Raw genomic sequence first — 20,228 nt, 5'->3', positions numbered from 1 at the left:
TATCAACTACCTTGCGGTTATTCAAGGAGTTGCACCCGAATTTTGAGGCCACGTTGACTGTTGGTTACTGGAACTTGGCACACGCAGTCTGTGCGGAAACCAGGTGTATTTAATCCCCAAAACAAAAAAGCAAGTGATATCTCCATGCATCAAAATACAAACGTACGTGTGGCAAACCAGCGTGACCCAGACCACGCTTCAAATACTCAATGTGACACCAAGAGGCTAGAAAACCATAAAAGCGACCTAAAAATCAAAGCCCATCGGTGCACTTTAGAAGCCACACAGCTGACTGAACTGTGCTCATGCACTCCTAAAAACTTCAAGCGGGACAGAAGGTCATTATCCTCAAACTGTTCTTCTGCTGGCAAAACATCCAGCATGGAGAGTAAATAGTGTTATCAGATAGAGGTGCCTTTGGCAAACTAAAGCGGGGCTATTCAAGGAGGGTTCGGTGCCAGAGCTGTGTGCCAAGGGTGGCCACAGTGGCCCCCAGCTGGAGCTGGCGCCCTGCTCGCGATCCTCCTGTAGAGATTAAAATCGGGAGTATTTAATTAGAACAGAGGCGACTTAAGACTCTCGGCCGGGGGAGCCGTCTGCAAAGCTTTCCCCGGCATCAATCGGCTCTTCGCGCCGGGGTTCCTGCGCCGGCACTGAAAACAAAGCCAAAGCAGATCCATGCTGTGGCATTCGTCTTCCTCGTGCCAAAGACCATCCCAAAAACGTACTCGTAGGGTGCTGGGTTTGCTCGGGAGCAACGTGGATGTTAAAACTGTACTTGCCTGCAAGGCCCGTCAAGTTTCCAGCACCTCTTAATGACCGGCACTGATGCGGATTTGCCTGGATTGTCATTGAGACAATCTGTCCGGAGCCAAGTCCTCTGCCAGGGACACGGGCTCCTCGTATCGCCAACTCACCAGCTAATATCAAGGAGAGCACATAAGCCCCCAGCCTGGAAAAAGAACCTCTTTTGAGATCCTAAAGCTTTATAAACTTCCCAGCGGTTAGAAGTATAAATATTCCTACAAAAGGATAACTCAACAGCAAACCTGGCGTCTTCCTCCCACCGGTGGGATGGTCTCTCAGTCGAGTCGAGGGGGTCACCGCTAAGTTTGAGCAAAAACAAGAGAAAATGAAGGAAAATAAAAAGGTCGAGGTCTACAGCAAACAGCTGCGGATACTCCAAAAAAAAGAGCTCACCAAAGGAGCCAGGAGGGGATTCCGAGATGTCAGCAGGCAGGGAAATTCGGCACCTGTTTCCCAAGGTCCGTGAGCTGCCAGCGCGGCCACTAATAGATCATTAATACAAGAACAGCGGGGTCTTTGTGTCAAAGGCAAATCCCCCACCTGCTGATGAGCGTAAATCTGACCCCACCGCCGGCAGCAAAGGGGGTGCTGGCTCCAAGATTTAAAGCCACTTTAAGCAGATATGATTCTGCATGTTGCATACGACCGAGATCTTGCTCAGGATGGTGTTGTAGCCATGAAATTGCTGCTTTGCAAGGAAAATCTAGATAAAATAAGACTCAGTAAGAGTCACTCTGGACGTCAAGCGCTGTGCTGGAAGCTCAGCCTGCAGGCCCTTGGAGAAGTGGCTGTTTCGCTGCATCACATCATCAATAAACGAGGATTTGAGCTCTGCAGCAAAAAAAGACCAATTCACACATAATAAGGGTCTCGGTTTCTCTTCCCATCTCATGCCTTAATGCTTCAACACCAGCTATGTTCTCACGGGATCAAAACAGCCCCGGTTAAAGCATTTCTTGCAATGCGCTTACTCCAATGTTTGACATTTATACCCACGTGTCACCTTATAACCACGCAGAGGTGCAGACGGGCTGAAGGGAGCTGCAAACTAATTAAAACCTTCCCAGTGGCCGTGCTGGAGATCAGCCAGAGCAGGTTTCTCGCAAACCGAGGAGTAAGGAGCCCGAAAAATGGACTGAATTAGTTCTAGCGATGTTTTCAGAGCAGCTTCACATGCGAGGGACAGAGCTCGAGGACGGAAAACCCCGGTTACCACTCAACCGCTCCTTCTTCGGGGTGTTCTTCTGGAAAACCTTCGCGATACACATCCAAGACATCACCTTTGGGATAATATTCTCCCTGCTGTTTGAGAAGCCATTTTACCACGTTCACTCCCCGTCAGCAACTGATAAAAAGGATTATTTCCTAGAGCAGGCTGGGGAAAACAAAGAGTCTTGCTGGGATCTCTGCTGACACCGCTTCTCCCCATTTTTTCTGCAATACACAAGGGAGATCCTTGCACTCTCACCAGATCCAGCTTGGAGCTTTAAACTTACATCTTACAGCCACCACCCTTGCAAAAGTATTTCCTAAAGGAGGGGAAACGCTCAGGAGACTGATGGGAACCCAGCGAGATCCTATTGAAGCTGGAGATGGTGGAGATGGCAGCGAGGTTTTCCTGCAGCTCTGAAGTCAGGAGAGCGTGACACTCCTCCTCCCTGCCAACAAAAATCCTTAAAAGCTGCCCTGAGATTTCCTTTTCCTATCGGTTTTGAGCACCAACCCTTCATCCTCCATCTCACCTGTGGTCCACGCCACCTACCAGCTGCTCCCCATCCCTCCCGCTGCCCCTATACCAAGTTTTCCCCGTATTTTCGCACTTGACCCGGCTCTCAAGTCTCTTCGGCACCGTGACCCTGGCAAACCGGCCTCCAGGAGCCGTTGGGAGCCAAGTCTCGCATTATAGGATAACGCTGATGCCTTCACGTAGCCCGTTTCCTCGCTCCCGCTGCTTAACGATGTCTAATTCCATTAATGTCCGAGACATTAACGTCTAGTAAACACGCCCGCCATCCCAACGCGATCTGCAGAGGGATCGGACAGGGAATACCTGGCCAAGCGGCCAAGGATCCTGGACAAATATAGGTCTGCGAGGAGTATCTTTAGATTAGCAGGCGGCTCTGCCCCCACCGAGACCCCAGGATTTACCTAAATAGCTCCTTCATCACAAGCAGCCCGGCGTTTATTGCTATTTTAAGGCAGCACCCTGCCCTACTTCCCAAGGAACAGCCTGCCCGCGCAACCAAAGAGCACCAAAAACCACATTACAGCTCCATGAGACGAATTCCTCTCAATTCCATCGTCTTTTATTAAATGAAAAATACCATTTTGGCACACTACCTAGCTAATCGGGGCTCATTTGTTCTAATTGCTACGGAATTGGCCGTCCAAGCAGCCAGTACAGGCTTTGATGGGGGAATGGGATTAACCTTTAACGGGCTGATATCCAGAGAGCAGGGAAACAGAAAAATCATGTTAAATACGGGACGATCCACAGGGACATGACCTTCCCTCCTCTCCATCCCACCTCCAGCACCGATCTGAAGCATCTGCTGTTATTCTTGGAGGAAATAAAACAAAAAGAGAGCCCAATCTGCTTCCCATAATGCCTTATCGCAGTTTTCTGAATGCTTTTTGGTACCCAAGGCAAGCGCTGGGGTGTAGGTTTTGCCACCCCAAAATGTTTGCAGAAGTGATGCTCAGCACTGCCTTTGCCTTCTGATTCTTCTTTTGGGTGAAGATTCCACACAATCTGGCAAAAATCAGCCCCGATTCTGCAACATCCAGGCTCAGCGCAGGCAGAAACCTGCTCCTTTTCCCAGCGCATCCCGTTTACAAATAACAAAACGCCTTTCCTGCAAGAAAACCCCCCAAAATACCAGTCTCCCAAGTAGTCTGGAGAGGTTCTACAGGGTTCCTGCTTTAAGGGCTATCTACACTCAGGACCTTCTTGAGCTCTGTCCAGACAAGTTGCTGCACGATGACACAAGTTGCTTTTTAGAGATCCTACCGCTGCATCTTGACTCAGACGGTATTTGCACTTCTCCTCCGGCCCGGAGCGTGCACCTTGGCCTTTATCTCCATTTTTAGCCATTTTTGCAGGCCGTTATCCCCCCCACCAAGCATTCCTTATTAGCTACAAAATGACAACGCTCAACAAAACAAACCAACTGAAGCGTTATAGAAGACAAACACCAAATCAAGAGCAGTCACAGCGATGGGGCTACACATTTCTTCTTTTCAACAACCACAATTTCCCTTGTATCTAGGATTTGCCTAAGCCTTCCTTTGCTTCACGTGCAATAACAAAGCCCCTTCGACTTCCATATCAGTGTTATCTGTTATAAAAACTGCACGGCTCCCAACCTACTGCAAATGGAGAAAGCCCAATGCTCAACCACCCGACTGCACTTCAGGAATAGTAGTTTATCTTAAAAACCAGGTAGAGAGCTACCGATTTTTCATAAACTGAAAGCGCCTTCAGCCAGCAAGATGAACTAGCAAACCCTATTCCCTTGGCAGCAGCGCGGGGGAAGCTCTCCAAAGCCTCTGAAGACGGAATGTATTGATCTGACGCGGGTTTTTGGCTCCCCAGAGGCACGGCTTGTGTTGGAGGCACCAGGAGCTTCGCTGAACAAATCCCACGGGGTTTCTCTCGGTGCCTCCGGCAGCATCTCTGCCACGCTACAAAGGCTGTGCGGAGAGAAAGGGAAAAGCTCGTCGGGTGTTTTGTGCTCGAGCGCGACTTCACCCGAGCTGAACGCGCACGTGGTGGGAGATGCTGCACGCTCAGGTTTCCCCCACCGCTCCTTCCAATACATCAATTAGGTATTATTAGATGATCTACATCATCTCTGCGAGGCTCATGTCACAAACCAGAGAGCTGATGTGTAAGAGAGCATCACATCAGGGGCCTTACATCCCCCCACACACACTTTAAATGTCTTCCAGCCAGGGAAATACAAACTGGATACGCAGAAAGGCGCCTGAAAGAGCCCAAGCACTTAGGAATGACGGCAAAGCTTAAACTGGACCCTATCTGCTGCTCCTTCGCCAGCCTTGCGATGGTGCGACGCTTTACTAACACACACATCTAGAGAAATCGCTCTGGATTATTTGCTCTGGCCCAGCCGGGTGTTTAAATACCAACAATCTGGGGTTTCAGGGCATCGCACCCACCTGCCTGTAGAACGTGTATTTCCCAGGGGGTGGATCCAGCGCTTAATTCAAGCCTATCTTTGGGCTAACGCAGATAACCAGACCTAGTTAATCACACAGATTTCCAGCTTAACCGCCCAAGTGCTCTCAGGAGAGCACCAAGTTGGGGCGTTAACGACCTCGGTTAACATCAGCCATCGGTTTGATGCAAGAATTGGGCTAATAGAAGCAATTCCTGACATACTCCAAAATTAGAGATATTAATTATGAACGTGAAGCTTCCTGAGCGCAAGTTTAAGTACAAAACTGAGGCAAACGGGAACACTGTATTTCTCCTGACTAAACATAATTACAGTTAACACTTCTGCAGGGCTCCAGAGATGTAAATATATAGGTTAAACATAGTTAAAATTCTGCACCCTACTTAACTGTAGGCATTTCCATTGAACAAAATCAGCTTTTATCTTCAGGTTTAAATTATTAATAACCACAAAGAACAATGTCACCACCTTCAAACAACAACCACAGCCACAGAAGAAGCTCTTCCTCCCCAGATTTCCTAGAGGCACCCAAATCAGGGTTCCAAGCGTACCCCGGGGAAATCAAACGCTCTCCTTGGCGAATTCCCGCAGATCCCAGAGCATCAGTGCGCAGAATGAGGAGGCTCCAGCCGACAGCACAAGCCTGTACCCCACCTGGTTATGGACTAATTACCAAAATTAGCAGCTGTCTGGACGCAGCAGGGTCGGTGGGATCGCCAAGAGGGTTTCCTGGGATCCGGAGGCCCGAGCAGCGGAGCCAACACGTGGGGACGGACGACTCAGCTGAATCATAATGGCTGCGTTGACATTACCTTCCCCGAACAAGGCCGAGCTCAACGCAGGCAGCTGCCTGGGATTTAGCAGATTTACGGTTCCCACCGGCTGCCTGCAGACGTACAAACCACCCAGCTCCGGGGGAACACCCCAAAAATCTATGAGCCCTCCAGCCTTATTGCGAGCGGCACCCACGCAAAACACCCACGGGCAGCACAGAGCCCGAGAGGCCTCAAAAGGCCGGGCTGCCACCTTAGTCCACTCTCATTTGAGGCCACGGTTATTAACATCTAAACATGTGATCAGCCACATGACAGGCTAAAAAAAAATAATAAATAAACCACTTGGACCCATCCAGAGGAGAAGGTAGAGATGGCAGCGTGCATCTCCCCGGTGGGCACAGCTCCATCGCCAAAAATTATAACTATTCCTGGGAAAAGGCTCCTTTTATCAGCCGGCTCGGGGCAGCCTGCAATGATTCGAGCCGGCCGGGCGAGGAGGTTTAATAACCGGGCGATTGTGTAACTTTGACAGCTGGGTGCCTCTCGGCCACGGCGGTGGGTGCTGAGCAAAAGTTGCAGCAAGCGAAGGCGCGTAGGGGACGTTCCCCGGTGCGTGGGGACGATAATGGCACTTGATCAATTAGGGCAGCGAAATGTGCATCACGCGAGCCTCCTCCTAATCCAGGGGTTTCTCGGCTAAATGTATTTCTCTCCTCGTTAACCGCTTCGGTGTCTCCTGCTCTTTCAAAAATAGGACCTGCTATAACGGGTGGTGGAGAGGGGGCCAGCTGGCACCCGCCTCGGGGCATCCAAAGATCGGATGGGGTTTTGGGGGACACACACACACAAGACAGGGGGATGCAGGTTGCTGGAATGAGGGCATGAGGGGGCTCTCACTCCCCCCCCAAATCTTCAAGGGGGATGTAAAGCAGGGACAGCCCCCCCCCAACCCAAAGCACCCCAGGTTGGTGGGGGGTGTGAAGGCGCCTTGGCTGCCCCCCGCCGCAAGCTGGCACTGCTCCATCCTCAGGGCACTGGGGTTCCCCCAGAAGAGGGGATTCCCCCCCAAGCAAAGCAGGGATGTCGCCCCCCCCCCACTCCCACCAGGCAATAGCTGGACCTCCGTGCCCAGAGCCTCATGGGGGGTCCTCAACCCATCACCCCCCCATCCTGGCATTGCACCAGGGTGAGGACCAGCACCAGGATGGGGAGATGGGGGGGGGGGGGGGGGGCAGGATTGCTCATTCTCTTTAAACAGAGCAGCCCCACCAGGCCAAAAATATCCCCCCCAGGCTCCCCTTAGAACAGAGATATTCCCCCCGAGACCAAAGCTGCCCCCCCCAGACTCCTCCGCAGACAAACGGGCCCCCTCATGGGCTGCCCCCCCGCCCAGGGCTCTCCTTTAGGAGAGAAGCCCCACAGAACAGCCCCCCCCCCCCCCCCCCGCGCCACTCCAGAGGTTCCCCGACACACAACCAGGGCTCCTCCATCCTAGGGATACCCCCCCCAAAACCATCCTCCCCCCCTTCCTTCTTCCACCCCAGGGGTGCCCCCCCGCCTGTGCGCGCCCCCCACGCAGGCAGGGGGCGCCCTCGCCGCCCCCCGGCCCCTCACCCTTGACGATGCGCTCGGTGGTCGGCAGCTTGTTGTGGCCGCGCCCGGACATGGTGGTGGCTGCGCCGCCGGCCCCTCCCGGCCTCCAAAAGGAGGGGGGTGCTCCCGGCGGGCTGAGCGGGCCCCGGCGGGCGGGCTGGGGATCCGCTGGGTGCCCCGGCGGCTCCGCTCCCCGGCGCTGCGATCCGCTCCGCTTCCCCCCCCCGCCGCCACACCGCCCTCCTCCCGCTCCCCCCTCCCCGCTCCGCACGGCCACTGCGCCTGCGCCAATCAGCGCCCGCCCCGCCTCGCCTCCGCCAATCAGCGCCCGCCCCGCCTCGCCTCCGCCAATCAGCGCCCGCCCCGCCTCGCCTGCGCCTCAGCCCAATGGGCCCGGCGTCACGTGAGGGCTGTGCTTCCGCCCCTTCCTGCCGCCATCTTGGAGGGGAAGGGGGTGTTGCTAGGCGACGGGGGGGGCAACATGGCGGGCGGCCTGTGGGGAGGAGGCGCGATGCCTGTTCCCTCCATAAACCCCACGGGCACCTCACGTCGCACCATCCCCCTGCCATGGCCTCCCCTCTGTCCCCCCGTCCTGCTTCAGGGCCAGCGGAGGAGCGGGGAAACCACAGCAGGTAAAAATCAACCACCATAGCCCACTTCCAGCAGCACATGTGGAACCACAGACAAGTGTTAACACTCCCACTGCAAACAGCAAAAAACAGTTTGAGTTTGTCCAAGTCCACCCAGCACGGTTTGCTGGGTTCAACCTCCCTGCTTGAGGTGCATAACTCAGACTGCAGCTATTCACCAAAACATGAGGGTTTTGCAGCAAAAAACAGCCCACGTGGAGCCTGGAGGCACATCCAGGACGTGTATTGCAAGGCGAACAAAGGGAAGTAGAAAAGCAAAGTGTGCTCTTTTTATTTTATTGTATATTTCTTTTCCCTTCCTCTTACGCAGGGTGGGGAAGGAAGGACAGAAATGGGCTCCCTCATGTGACACAGAGAGGAATAAAACATCCCAAAACCTCCGTCTCCCTTCAGCCGAACGCTGATGCTTGGAAACACAGGTAAAATAAAATACTAAAAATTAAGAAAAATCGGATTAAAAAGGGTTTTTCGACTCTTCAAGACGACTCATTGAGTGCTATGGCAGGCAGGGGGAGCTCTCAGTGCCATCTTCCGTCACCGTGCTGCACTGCACAGCCCTGGAAATTGGGGCTGGAAAAGCAGGATTGCATCACCCAGTCCACCTCAAAAACCCTTCCCTTTAAAAACCCCTTTTCCCTCAGAAAAATCCTTCCCCTCGAAAAAAAATGGGAGCTCCCTTTCCACCCCAACCAGCTCTGGCCCCGCTAGAGCGGCTCGGAACCCTCTTGGCGTTACGGAATAGACTTTTATTTATGGAATCCTACAAATGACTTTACACTTCACGTGACATAAGTTATGGTCTTTGTTTTGGCGCGTTATCTCTTACAAACACCTGAGTTATCGGAATACTGAGATGGAACTTGAGCTTCGAACCGGACACGGGAAGGGAAACGTGGATGGCAAAGAATAAATCCGTAACAAGCTCGGTTTGGGTCGTTTTATTCCTCCTGCTGGCCCTTTGGTGGGTCCCTCTTTGTGAGAAGCCTCTTTTCTTTGAGGGGTTTCACCCCTTGTCCCCCCAAGTTTGTAGGTTTCTCAAGAAATAGGGTTAAACTCAGAACAAGACGACGACAACCTTGGCGTCCCCACCGTGCGATGAGGAGCCCGTACCAGCCCCAAGGAAGCCCAGCGTCGGTTCTTGGCGCATTCCCAGCTCTCCAGGACCCTCCGGCCATAGCCTGTGAGTGCCCCACGATCCCGGGGGGGGCAGAGGGTGAGATTTCACCCCCCGGCAGAGGTTTTTCCATCCGAACCGCTCCTGCCAGCCGTGACGGAGCCCTGGCCACGCTCTGCCCCGTGGAACGCCGCCAGCCACGGGAGCGCTTTCCAAATGCTTCCTTGAGAGAGGAGAGAGGGCACTTGTGCTGGCCGGAGGACTCAGATTTTCCACAGCGAGCCGGTCAGCCGTGGCGCTCGGGTGGTTTCCAGCACCGCTTTCCTCCCGACTACCCAAAAAATAGCAGCCAAAGCACGAAACGACCGCGACGTGCTGCGGAGGGGCCCAAACCGGGACAAATCACACTGATTCGAGGGGGTTTTGTCCCGCAAAGTGACTTGTGGCGACTGTCCACGTGAAAAAAAGACACTGTGTGGAATAAAGCAGAGCCTGTCTTGCCTTGAAGGCATCGCCAACCCCAGGGTGCTCCCAAGGAGGCTCCCAGCTCCTCGACACGCTGAGAATTTAACCTCCTGGGTGCCAAAGGGACAAAGTCAACGCCTGGACTTGCCAAAGCCACCCAGAGCGGACCCGCAGGGACACTGGCAGTGCCACATCTCAACAGGGGACCTGGCGACAACCGTTTGGAGCCCAAGAGGAGCATCGTCCTGCTAGTACCCGAGGCAAATTGCTACAGCGAGGTACACACGCACACTGAATTGCTTCTCAAAGCCATCGCTCCTTCATCCCAACCTGGTGCTGTACCCACGAGGGTAACCTGCCAAAATCACCTCCCACTGATCGTCGCGGCCACAAACTCCTCGCTCCCCAGTGCGGGATAAAGGGTTTTTTTGGGGGAAAAGGGGTGCAAGGGAACTTCAAGCAACACGAGTGGGGCGGGCAACGTTATCAATATGATAATAAGTCAATTCACGTAGTGAATCTGGGGAAAGCCAGCCCAGCAGCAGAGCCGCCAAGTGCCTGCATCACCCTCCTCTGGCTGCTCCCTGAGGCTGGAAACAACCTAAAGAGGTTCACAGTCTATTTTTGTTTTAAAAAAACAACAAACCACCTTCGCCCACCCCACCTCAGCAGCATCAGCGTTTAAAAACCGGCGTCCGTTCCCAGGTGTTGGCGGGAGCTTGGTCACAGTGTAAGGAACGATGGATCTGTTTGGGGAGCCCATGGGCGGGCAGGGGCTTGTGGTCCTGTGCTGCTCTCATGCCCTTCTCACCCTTATCTGCCCCTACGGAAGGAAAAGGGGGTTTTTCCACCCCCATAGAGCAGCAGGGACCTAAGGGAGGTCAGGGCATCCCGTTGGCCTCCTGGCCACCAGCCCACGCGTCGGTCCGGCCCGCGCAAGGTGCAGTTTGGTGTCCTCTGCTCCTGACACCCAGAATGTGCTTCCAAATAATAATTAAAAAAAAATAAATCCTCTTCACCCTGCTCTTCCCAGGGCATCGTTTGGGCTGCCATGGCAGAACGGGAGCAAAAACCAAGATGCGGCTCCAGAGACGCGCTCTTCTGACGACAGCAAAGGTGTTGCTCAAATCACGAGCTGTGCTCTTCAACCTCCTCTTCCTCAGCAGCCCCCTGTGCTCGGAGAGCCCAGCTCCGAGCTCTGGCTGCTGGGAAGCTCTGAGAAGGGTCTGTCCCCATCGCACGCCCCCTGCCAAGGGGTCAGGAAAGCGTAACAGCCCGTCCGAGCACAAGGAGGGGAGCCAAACGGCAGGAGGAGCTCCTGTCTCCCAGTTCCATCCTTCCCAGGAGACGGGAGGAGAGAAGGGATATGACACTGGAAAAAGATCCACCGGTCAGTTCGGTCCTACGGTGAAGGGGAATAAGCTCCCCTCAACCTTAAACCAAAATAAAGTCTGTGGAATAGCTTTACAAGCAATGCCTCTTCCTCTGTAGTGTGCTCAGTGCCCGCACAGGTACCGTCGTATGCTTGCAGCAGGAAAATGAAAAAAAACAAAGAAATACCCCATTTCCCCCAAAAAAGAAAAACAAAAAAAAAAAAAGGAGAAACTGGACCAGGGCTGCGTGTCGGGCTGGTCCTACCCGATCTGGATCTGGCCGGAGTACATGGTGAGCAGCACCATGATGGTGAAGCCCGTCAGCAGCCCCGCGTTCTGGATGGCGAAGGTGATGAGAGCGCTGCCGTTCTGCTCGTCCTCGCGGCTCACCTCGTTCATCTCCGGGAACTGGCCGAGGGACAGAGAGCGACAGCAGGAATCAGCGCCAGGAGCTTCCCCGCTGCTTCCACCGTCCCGGCAAACGCAGAGTCATGAAGAGACCCTCAAGATCAGCGAGTCCAACCATTCCCTCACCCCTGGCACTGCCCTGTGTCCCTGAGAACCTCATGTCTGTCTGTCCAACCCTCCAGGGATGGTGACTCCAGCACTGCCCTGGGCAGCCTGTTCCAATGCCCCACAGCCCTTTGGGGAAGAAATTATCCCAAATTTCCAACCTCAACCTCCCCGGTGCAACTTGGGGCTGTTTCCTCTCATCCTGGCACTTGTCACCCTGGCCAGGTCGCACCGCACACCCCGAGCTCATCGCCCATCCCTCACCATGTCAGCCAGCGCGATGTACAGGAACATCCCTCCGGCCAGAGCGAAGATCCAGTTGGCGGAGAAGTGGCTGCCGGCCACGATGCCGAAGGCCAAACCCACATAGCAGCAGCAGGCGGAGATGAAGTTGAAGAACAGCGCTTGGCGGATGGTCATCCCGGCGTTCAGCAGGATGACAAAGTCCCCTGTGGGAGGGGAGGATGAGGATGAGGAGGGAGCAGCAGCATCGGGACAGAACCCAGGTGCTCGTATTCAATTTGCTTTTGTCCCAGGCCAAGCGTGGGCTCCCCACACCCGCCGGCGCCGAGCGCTGACCACACCAGCCACCTGCCAGCACGTAAACTTGGACATTCCAACCCAAACCCAAACCGCCTCCGCCCTCCCAAACCAACAAGGTGTTTGTTTTTTTTCCTTCTTCAAATGTCTCCATCTAAATTTAAACCTCAGACATCATATTACCTCGGTATTTTTAGAGCTGTGATTACTCAGTGTCGCTTACAGCCTTGCCTTCAATCCCCACCACCACCCTGTTTATTCCACCCCACATTTTTCTTTCGAGAAAAGAAAAAAACAGGTAGGACTGGGAAAGGTCTCGCAGTGCCTTTCCCTAAGGACGCGCATACCCAGCTCGTGCGGGAACTCCTCGCAGAGAATGGCCACGGACGTGCTGATCCCTTGGAAGACGGACACGGTGAAGGACGCCCCGATGGCCAAGCCGTCGATGAAGTTGTGGAGGCCGTCGCTGAGGGTGATCATCCACGCCAGCGTGCCGATGTCTGAGTACCGCACCTCCTTCAGCCAGTAGCACGCGCTCTGGGAGGCTTGGAGGTCCTACCACGGCACCCCCAAAGTGAGGGGGTCAGCACACAGGTGTTCTAGGGAGTCACTGCTCCCTCCACCAGCTGGGGAACCCACCTCTCCATGCATTAAATCCACACAAGGCTTGAAGCGAGCCATTTGCTTTCCACCACCCAAGGAGGATTTAGAATCACAGAAGCATTTTGGTTGGAGAAGCCCCTTGAGATCATGGAGTCCAACCATAACCCACCCCAGCACTGCCTCATGTCCTGAGAACCTCATCTCTGTGTCTGTTCAACCCCTGCAGGGATGGTGATTCCAGCACTGCCCTGGGCAGCCTGTTCCAATGCCCCACAGCCCTTTGGGGAAGAAATTGTTCCTAAATCCAACCTCAACCTCCCCTGGCGCAACTTGAGGCCGTTTCCTCTGCTCCTGGCGCTTGTTCCTGGGGAGCAGAGCCCAACTTCCCTGGCTCCAAGCTCCTTTCAGGCAGTTCAGAGATCCAGAAGGTCTCCCCTCAGCTCCTGTTCTCCAGCTGAACCCCCAGCTCGCTCAGCCGCTCCCATCACACTCATTCTCTAGAACATTTTGTGCAATGGGCTTCAAAACTGCTTTTTTACCACTGACATTTTTCTTTCCACGCGAGGAGGCTCTAACCTGGACAGACAGGGAGCCCACCACGACCTTCTCGTCCCCGGATGGGTTCTTGCACTCCAGCTCGCTGGTTATGTGGGGGATCATATGGTCCAGGTCCCCGTTCTGCAGCTTTTCGGTCACCCCTTCGTCCTGGTCCTTCTTGGACGGCAGAGCCTCAGGGCCGTAGTGGCTGTGCCCGTGGTGATGCTGCGGGACACGAGGGGTTTGGGGCTGTCACCAACTCCTGACATCTCTGCCCCTTCCCACCCAGCAGCCCCTGCTCGGCCTCACCTGGTCCTTCTGCTTCAGGAGCATCTTCAGCACCTTCTCGGTGAAGAAAAAGAGGTAGAAGCCCCCGAACACCACGGCGGATTTGGAAACGTAATAATCTTCTTGAGGGTTAAATCCGAACGCCTGCAGGCGAAAGGGGACGAGTGACAGGGCTGAGGAACAGCCTCCTTTGTCCCTGGCACCTCGGGGGCAACGCTGCTGTGTCCCAACCTCCCCACGCAGCAGCTGCTTTGGGGACAAACTCAAAAATAACACCTTTGTGCACCTTGAATCTCCCTCAATCCCCCTCTGAACCGGCTGCACCGCGAGGCGTCGGATCCACCGCCCTGCACCGGGGCAGGGATGCTAAAAACAGGCTCCAAAAGCCTCCGCTGTCTCGGCACAAAGGCCTGCGGGGCTGGAAAGGGGAATAAAACAGTGTTTATCTGCTTGAAGCGCACGGGAGGTCTCTCTGGAGCGATTCCCTTTCAAAAAGGGGGATCCCAAGCGGCTTCCAGCTCTTGGCTCCCCTCTGATGGCGCCTTCCCATTCTCCAGCCAGCGAGACACAGCCCCAAAGAGAAAAAACACTAATAAAAATAACAAAAGGACAAACCCGACGGTGCTCACCCTACCTCGGGAATGAGCTGGAAGAGGGCGTTGGAGTAGAGAGTTCCAATCGCCAGAGCTATGAAGTAGAGGAGCAGCCGCTTGTAAAAGGTCTTCTTCATGAAGGGCACCACGCTGGCTCCCACCAGCGAGCAGAGGGAGATGACGGTGACGCAGAGGAAACCGTAACCCCAGACTGCGGCCAAACCCACCCCGGGGGGGAATTCGGACGAGGGGGGAGGTTGGTGGAGGGGGGGGAAAAGGAGATCAACGTGGGGAAAAAGGGAGGGAGGGGATGGAATCCACGCCGAAAGGAAAGAGAGAGGAGGGAGGGAAGGGGGGAGAGAAGAGGACATTGATTAGTGATTGCTTGTTCATCTGGCATTGGTTCAAGGGGGTGAACCTGGTGCTGAGCGGCTCTGGAAACAAGTTTTATGGGGAAGTTTTCTTGGGACACCCCCACCAAATAAATAGGAGAGGAGCCCTCAAGGGAGCAAGCGGCTCTCTTGTAGAGCTGGGTTTTGGCAGCCAAAAATCCTCAAAACCAGCCCAACTCTGCTCCCCGAGCCCCCGTGGGACATTTGGTGGCTGTTCCAGCGTCACCGAGCACCGAGGTCCCCCCGAGCATCCCGTACGCTCCATCCTCGCATCCCGCAGAACCGGGATGCTCCGACCGCCGGCGAGGACGGAGCGTACGGACGTCATTTCGATTCCTGGCAGATCAGGAAACAGGCGCTTGGTTTTTACGTTCGGCGAATAACAATAATAAATCACAGTTCTGGAGTTGAAAAAGGAGCCTTGAAAGAAACATCCCCTCGCCAACACGGACGAGGAGTTCGCTGCCCGAAAACCCAGCGGCAGCAAAGGGAGTTCTGCTCAGATTGCACTTTCAATTCAGAGTTTTAAGGCTGGATGTGCAGGAGCTCGGATCCAACTGATCATCCACGAAGCCTCCGAGGAAGCAACGCGTGTTTTGCAGGTGTCCAACCCCAGAGCGCGTGGGCACGTTTATTCAACTCCGGAACTGTGCAATTACAACACAATTAAATTTGCGATGTATCTGTCAGTCCCATCAGAGCACCAGGAAACCTCACGTAAGCGTAAAACCTCGCGGGAACATCAGGCTCGGAAATCAAAAGGGAGAGATAAAAACAAAACCAAAAGGCAATTAAAATATTTGTAAAAACTGGTTGTTTCTCTGGGGTGTTCACTGTGCTTTTACGCCCTGACGTTCCCAACGCCTCGCAGGTTTTGTCCTCCGCTCACACCGCATCTTGGTGGTTTTGGAGACGGGCAGCATGTGCATCCAAGAGAAAAAACGCCCTTGAGAAGCCAACAGTCCGTGGGCAGGAGCAACCGGCTTCTCGTACCACCTTCCTGGACAACAGGAGGATGCGGCAGGACTGGAGGACACGGCAGGACCGGAGGACATCCGGGAGGGTTTCCTGGGGCTCGAAGGGGTGCAAAAAGCCCTGAGACAAGCCCTGAGCCTCGGGTGGCGGAGGGATCGGTTGGATTTGGCGGGGTGGAGGCAGAGGGTGCCTGGAGAGCCGCCCTTGGAGATGGGACGGAGGGGACTTTCTACCGCACCTCTGGGACGAGCTGGAAGAGCGCGTTAGAGAGCAGCGTGCCGATGGACAGCGCGATGAAAAACGTGAGGACCCGGCTGAAAAAGGCCTTCTCGGTACACGGTACGATGAAGACTCCGAGCAGGGAGGCCACGTTAATCATCGACACACTGAGAAAACCAAAGCCCCACACTGCGGAACGAGAAGAAACCAGGGCCAGACATTACCGAGGCTCTCGGTGCGGGGAGATACGGGGGGGACGCCCCCGAAATCCCGGATCCGGGCAGGAGGAAAAGGTTCTCTCCAAGTCTACACCCTCGCATCTCTCCCTTTGCTCCAGGCGCTTCCACTGCGACACAAACGGTCACTTTTGTTGTGGGGCAGGTGGAAATTAAACCACTGGCTTGATTGGAAGATGTTTCCCGAGCCGGCGCTGCGCTCAGGGCAGCTGGTCCAACACCTTGGGCATTGTCAGGACCGGGATGTCTGGAATTGTATTTACCATCCGCCAGCGGGTCCCTAAATGTGCCACATCACCCCTTCCCACCCTCGGGGGCTCACGGCTCGGTGTCCCCATCATCCTGCTGCCCCAAACCGCAGGGACAGCTCTGACCACGTGCCATCGGGGGAAAACCCAGCTGCCTCTGCCAAACTCCGCCTGGGACGGGGAACGGGCTGTCCCGCAGGTTTTGGGGTGCCCCGTGCCCCCCAGTTCTCCGCTCACCTTCGGCCGAGCTGGGTCTGCTCTCCTCCGTCTGCTCGTTCTCCTCGTTTTCCAGCTTCTCGGAGGCGCAGGCCCCTGACTCCAGCTGCTGCAGGATGGTGGGGCAGAACTCCCTGAACTCGCTGTGCCCCACGGCCGAGCCCTCGCTCAGGTTGTGGATGGCGAAAAGCTCCGCGGAGCTGAAGCACTGCGGGAAAGGGAAAACACAGACGTGCCCTGAGGCTCCCGCAGCTCCGCAAAGAGGGTTTTTTTGGGGGGTTCTGCAAGCTCCTGCCTTACCCGGGAGAGGTTCAGGCGCTGCTGCGGCTCTTGGGACGCATTTCCATGTCCCACCCCCACGTCCAGGCGGTTCAGCAGCGCCTTGAGCTGCTTGAGGCTGAGGGTTTGGCTCTCGCCGTAGCGCTGGAGGAGGTCCTGGAGGAAGGAGGCTGCGGAGAGCCCGGGCACCGCGGCGTCCCCGCCGGCCCGGACCCGCGGGCAGGGGAGCAGGCAGAGCAGCAGCAGCAGGCAGCAGCGCCGGGGGGTCATGGTGCTTGGGGGGTGCTGGAAGAGAAGCCACATGGTGCCATTAGCTTGAGCATCCCCAGGAGCTCCCAGCACCGCTCTGCCACCCCGCAGCGGATTTATGCACCGAGGGGGATACAGAGCACATGGGTCCCAAGGGGAAACTTGACATCGCTGAGAGAAGGGAACGGAGCTGGGGAAGGGGTCAGAACATGGATGTGGGGCGGCTGAGGGACCTGGGGGGTTCAGCTGGAGAACAGGAGCTGAGGGGAGACCTTCTGATCTCTGAACTGCCTGAAAGGAGCTTGGAGCCAGGGGGGTCGGGCTCTGCTCCCCAGGAACAAGCGCCAGGAGCAGAGGAAACGGCCTCAAGTTGCGCCACGGGAGGTTCAGGTTGGAAATTTGGGATCATTTCTTCCCCAAAAGGCTGTGGGGCATTGGAACAGGCTGCCCAGGGCAGTGCTGGAGTCACCATCCCTGCAGGGTTGGACAGACGGACAAGAGGTTCTCAGGACACGGGTCAGTGCCAGGGCTGGGTTATGGATGGACTCACTCTCGAGTGGCTTTTCCAACCAAAACAATTCTATGATCTATGATCCCATTTTTTCACACGCAACACAAGACCAACCGCTTCTCCTCCCCCCAGCGCCAAACCCCCAGCACCCCCCAATCCCCGCTCACCGCAGCCGTGCCGAGCGCTGGGGGGCCGGGCCGTGGCTCCGGGGGTCTCTCCAGCTCCGCACAACCTCGGGGTCCCTGGGGAAGAGCAGGTGGGGGTCAGAACACACAGGGCCGCGACGGGGATCCTGCGGCCAGCGACCCCGCGCACTCAGCACCAACACCGGCTGCCCAATTCGGCTCACACACCACACTGGGTCCCCCCCATGTCACCGCGGCGGGACACGCACCCCTCGGGGACCTCTGCACCCCCACGCCGGCGTTTAGAGATGGGAGCCCTGGGGTCAGAGGTGGCGTTTTCATCCGGTTATATTTTAACTATGGTAATTACAATGAACCGGGTACTTCCCAGCTGCAACTGTAGACACCTTTATAGTGTTTGCCTAGAATCACTCCTTGCCCTCTGCGCTCCTTTCACATAAACCGGGGATCAATAAAAGCAGGGGTTCGCCCCCCAGCAGGCACGGGGTGCTAAGGAAGGGGTTTGGGGGTCCAGGCACGACCCGCACGTCCCCGCCAGCAGTGCCAGGGGGGCTGGAGCGGCGCCCGGGCGGCTTTCCTGGAAAAGCTCCGCCGAAAGGTGGACGGCCAATTCGGAATCCACCAGGACACCGAGACAAATAACTCGCAACCCAACGGCTCCATGCACCCACCAGCCGTCCCGCTGCCAGCCCGGGGATCGGGGTACACACTGCCTTGTGGTTCCCCCCTTTTTGGGGGCTGCGATTTGCAGCCCCGGGATGGTTCGTGCACCCCGTCCCGCGCCCCGGCCCCCGCCACGCTCGCCCCACGCTGACAGCTCGCAGATATCGAAAAAACAAGCCCGAAGCATTTTTGAAGCCCGGCCAAACAATTGTTCTGAAAATAACCCGGGGCTGGTTTTCGAAGCACGGTGCTGCCCGCCATGGTGAGGACAAACCCAGCGGGACCCCGTGTCCCCCAGGTCCCCTCCGCAGGCGCCCACATTCCCGCAGGTTTTTACAAGCTTTACGGCGCTTTGCGAGCTTTGTTCTCCAGGAGAACTCCAGCCTTGGAGGTTTTAGCCTCCTCCTGCCAGGGCTTAGCTCGGATGCTTTGGCTTAACCCCTTCTCCTCCCAAAAGCGGAGAGCGAGCCCATCTGGGGAGGTGCTGCTGACACCCTGCTCGGTGGGGACACCCGAGGGACCTTCAGCATCGCCCACCTTCCTCTGCGCCCCCCCTACCCAAATCCAGAGGGTCCTCTCTGGACAACGCACCCTCGGGAGCAGCAACCAGCCCGGGTGGCCACGTGGGACATGTGGGTGGCCCACAGTGACTCCCACAAGGTACACAGGGGCTGGCACGCAGCCCACGGTGGCAAAGGCCTGTGCACATCCCGCCTGCTTTTCCCTGTCCCCACTAGGAGCCACCGTGCCCAGAACACACCGATAATCACCAGCGCCAAAATCCTGGGGTTTCTCCCCCCCAAAAAACACCCGGGCGCACGCAGGGTGGAAAACCGGACCTCAACTTTCACCCAGCTGCCCGACAAAAGGCAGGAAGCGGTTTGCAGGCAGAGCCGGGCAGGGCTTGGGATCTGCACGGGCTCGCTGCCGATTTTAGGGCAGGAACGAGGTGGAAAAGCTGCCCCTCGGGATGAAAGGGACCAACCTGGGGGGGGCTCAGACCCCCAAACACCGCGGGGAGCCCAGCGCAAAGCAGGAGGGTGCAAAACGCATCCAACCCCCCCATCCTGGGGGGCAAATGGGAGCTGCAGCAAACCCCCCCGGGGATACAAACCATCATCGCCGGCTGAGCGGGACCCCCTCCCCAAAACCCCCAGGCCTCCCACCCATTGCCTTCAAGGGCGTCCTCTCACCGTCCACGGTGCCGCGGTGCCTGACCTACTTTATCACCGCCGGGACGGGGCAGAGGGAACAAACCGCCGCGGAGGGGGGGACACAGAGGGACGTCCCCGGGAGCGATGCCTAGTGGCACCGAGAACGCGACGGAGCTGCCAGGACCCCTCTTTTCCTTTCCCGCGTCCCTCGGGTTCATTTCCCAGAGCTCATCGACCCCAGTCGCAAACCAACCCCCCCCCACGACCGGGAAGGTGACGCCAGGGACAAGAAACGCTGGCAAAGCCAAGCGTGACCCCGGCGACGTCAACCCCGTGCCAGATGCTTCCCGAAATCCCGCACGGGGACGGCTCGCTGTCGCAAATTCACACTGGGGGGAGCCCCCAAACCCCATCTCCTGGCAGGGCGGTTTGCGGGCAGCGGTCCCAACCTCTTTCCGGAGCAAAAGCTGCTCCACGTGTCTGGCAGGAGGGCAGGACGTGCCCGCAGGCTGGGGGGGTTTCCATGCCCGGGGGGGCAGCCAGCCTGCCACGCTGACACCGAGCCCCCCCCAGACAGCTTCTTGTCCCTTAATGTCCCCTAAACCCGGCCCGCAGGCCTTGCTGCAGGCAGCAAAACCCAGACTATCGCACCCCACACGGACCCCCCCGGTCCTGCCCCAGTGCCCCCCGCCCCATCGCAATGCTCGGTGTGTCCCCCCAAAAAACTGCTCCCTGGCCCCTTTGCACCCTGCCCGGCCCCAGAGCTTGCACCGCTGCTGCCAGACCCCATAGACGGGTCCTGCGCCCCACAGGCAGGTTCTTCTCCCCCGTTCTCCCCATAGATGGGTCCTCTGCCTCACAGACGGATCTTCTGCTCCATACCCGCTGC

General features: G+C 56.5%; 2 protein-coding genes across 3 annotated transcripts in view; both read right to left on the bottom strand.

Moving 5' to 3' along the window:
- Positions 1 to 7,594, bottom strand: part of PPP3CC (protein phosphatase 3 catalytic subunit gamma) — a 30,617-nt gene extending 23,023 nt beyond the window's left edge. For both annotated transcript variants that reach the window (XM_080360164.1, XM_080360165.1), the window contains exon 1: positions 7,397 to 7,594. In XM_080360164.1, coding sequence (XP_080216290.1) covers positions 7,397 to 7,448 — 52 coding nt within the window. In that variant the 5' untranslated portion in view covers positions 7,449 to 7,594. The remainder of the gene's footprint in view (positions 1 to 7,396) is intronic.
- A 3,046-nt stretch (positions 7,595 to 10,640) lies between these two features.
- Positions 10,641 to 16,886, bottom strand: SLC39A14 (solute carrier family 39 member 14; the record flags this gene model as incomplete). Its single annotated transcript, XM_080360253.1, has 8 exons — positions 10,641 to 11,385; positions 11,755 to 11,939; positions 12,378 to 12,585; positions 13,210 to 13,395; positions 13,480 to 13,602; positions 14,093 to 14,262; positions 16,359 to 16,545; positions 16,638 to 16,886. The coding sequence occupies 8 exons, from the start codon at positions 16,884 to 16,886 to the stop codon at positions 11,239 to 11,241; spliced, it is 1,455 nt and encodes a 484-aa protein (XP_080216379.1). The 3' UTR covers positions 10,641 to 11,238.
- Positions 16,887 to 20,228: the final 3,342 nt, after the last annotated feature.

Source organism: Nesoenas mayeri (assembly GCF_963082525.1).
Source record: "Nesoenas mayeri genome assembly, chromosome: 27".
Lineage (NCBI taxonomy): Eukaryota > Metazoa > Chordata > Aves > Columbiformes > Columbidae > Nesoenas > Nesoenas mayeri.
The sequence above is the reverse complement of the archived record's forward strand: the minus strand, read 5'-3'. Positions and strand labels throughout refer to the sequence as shown.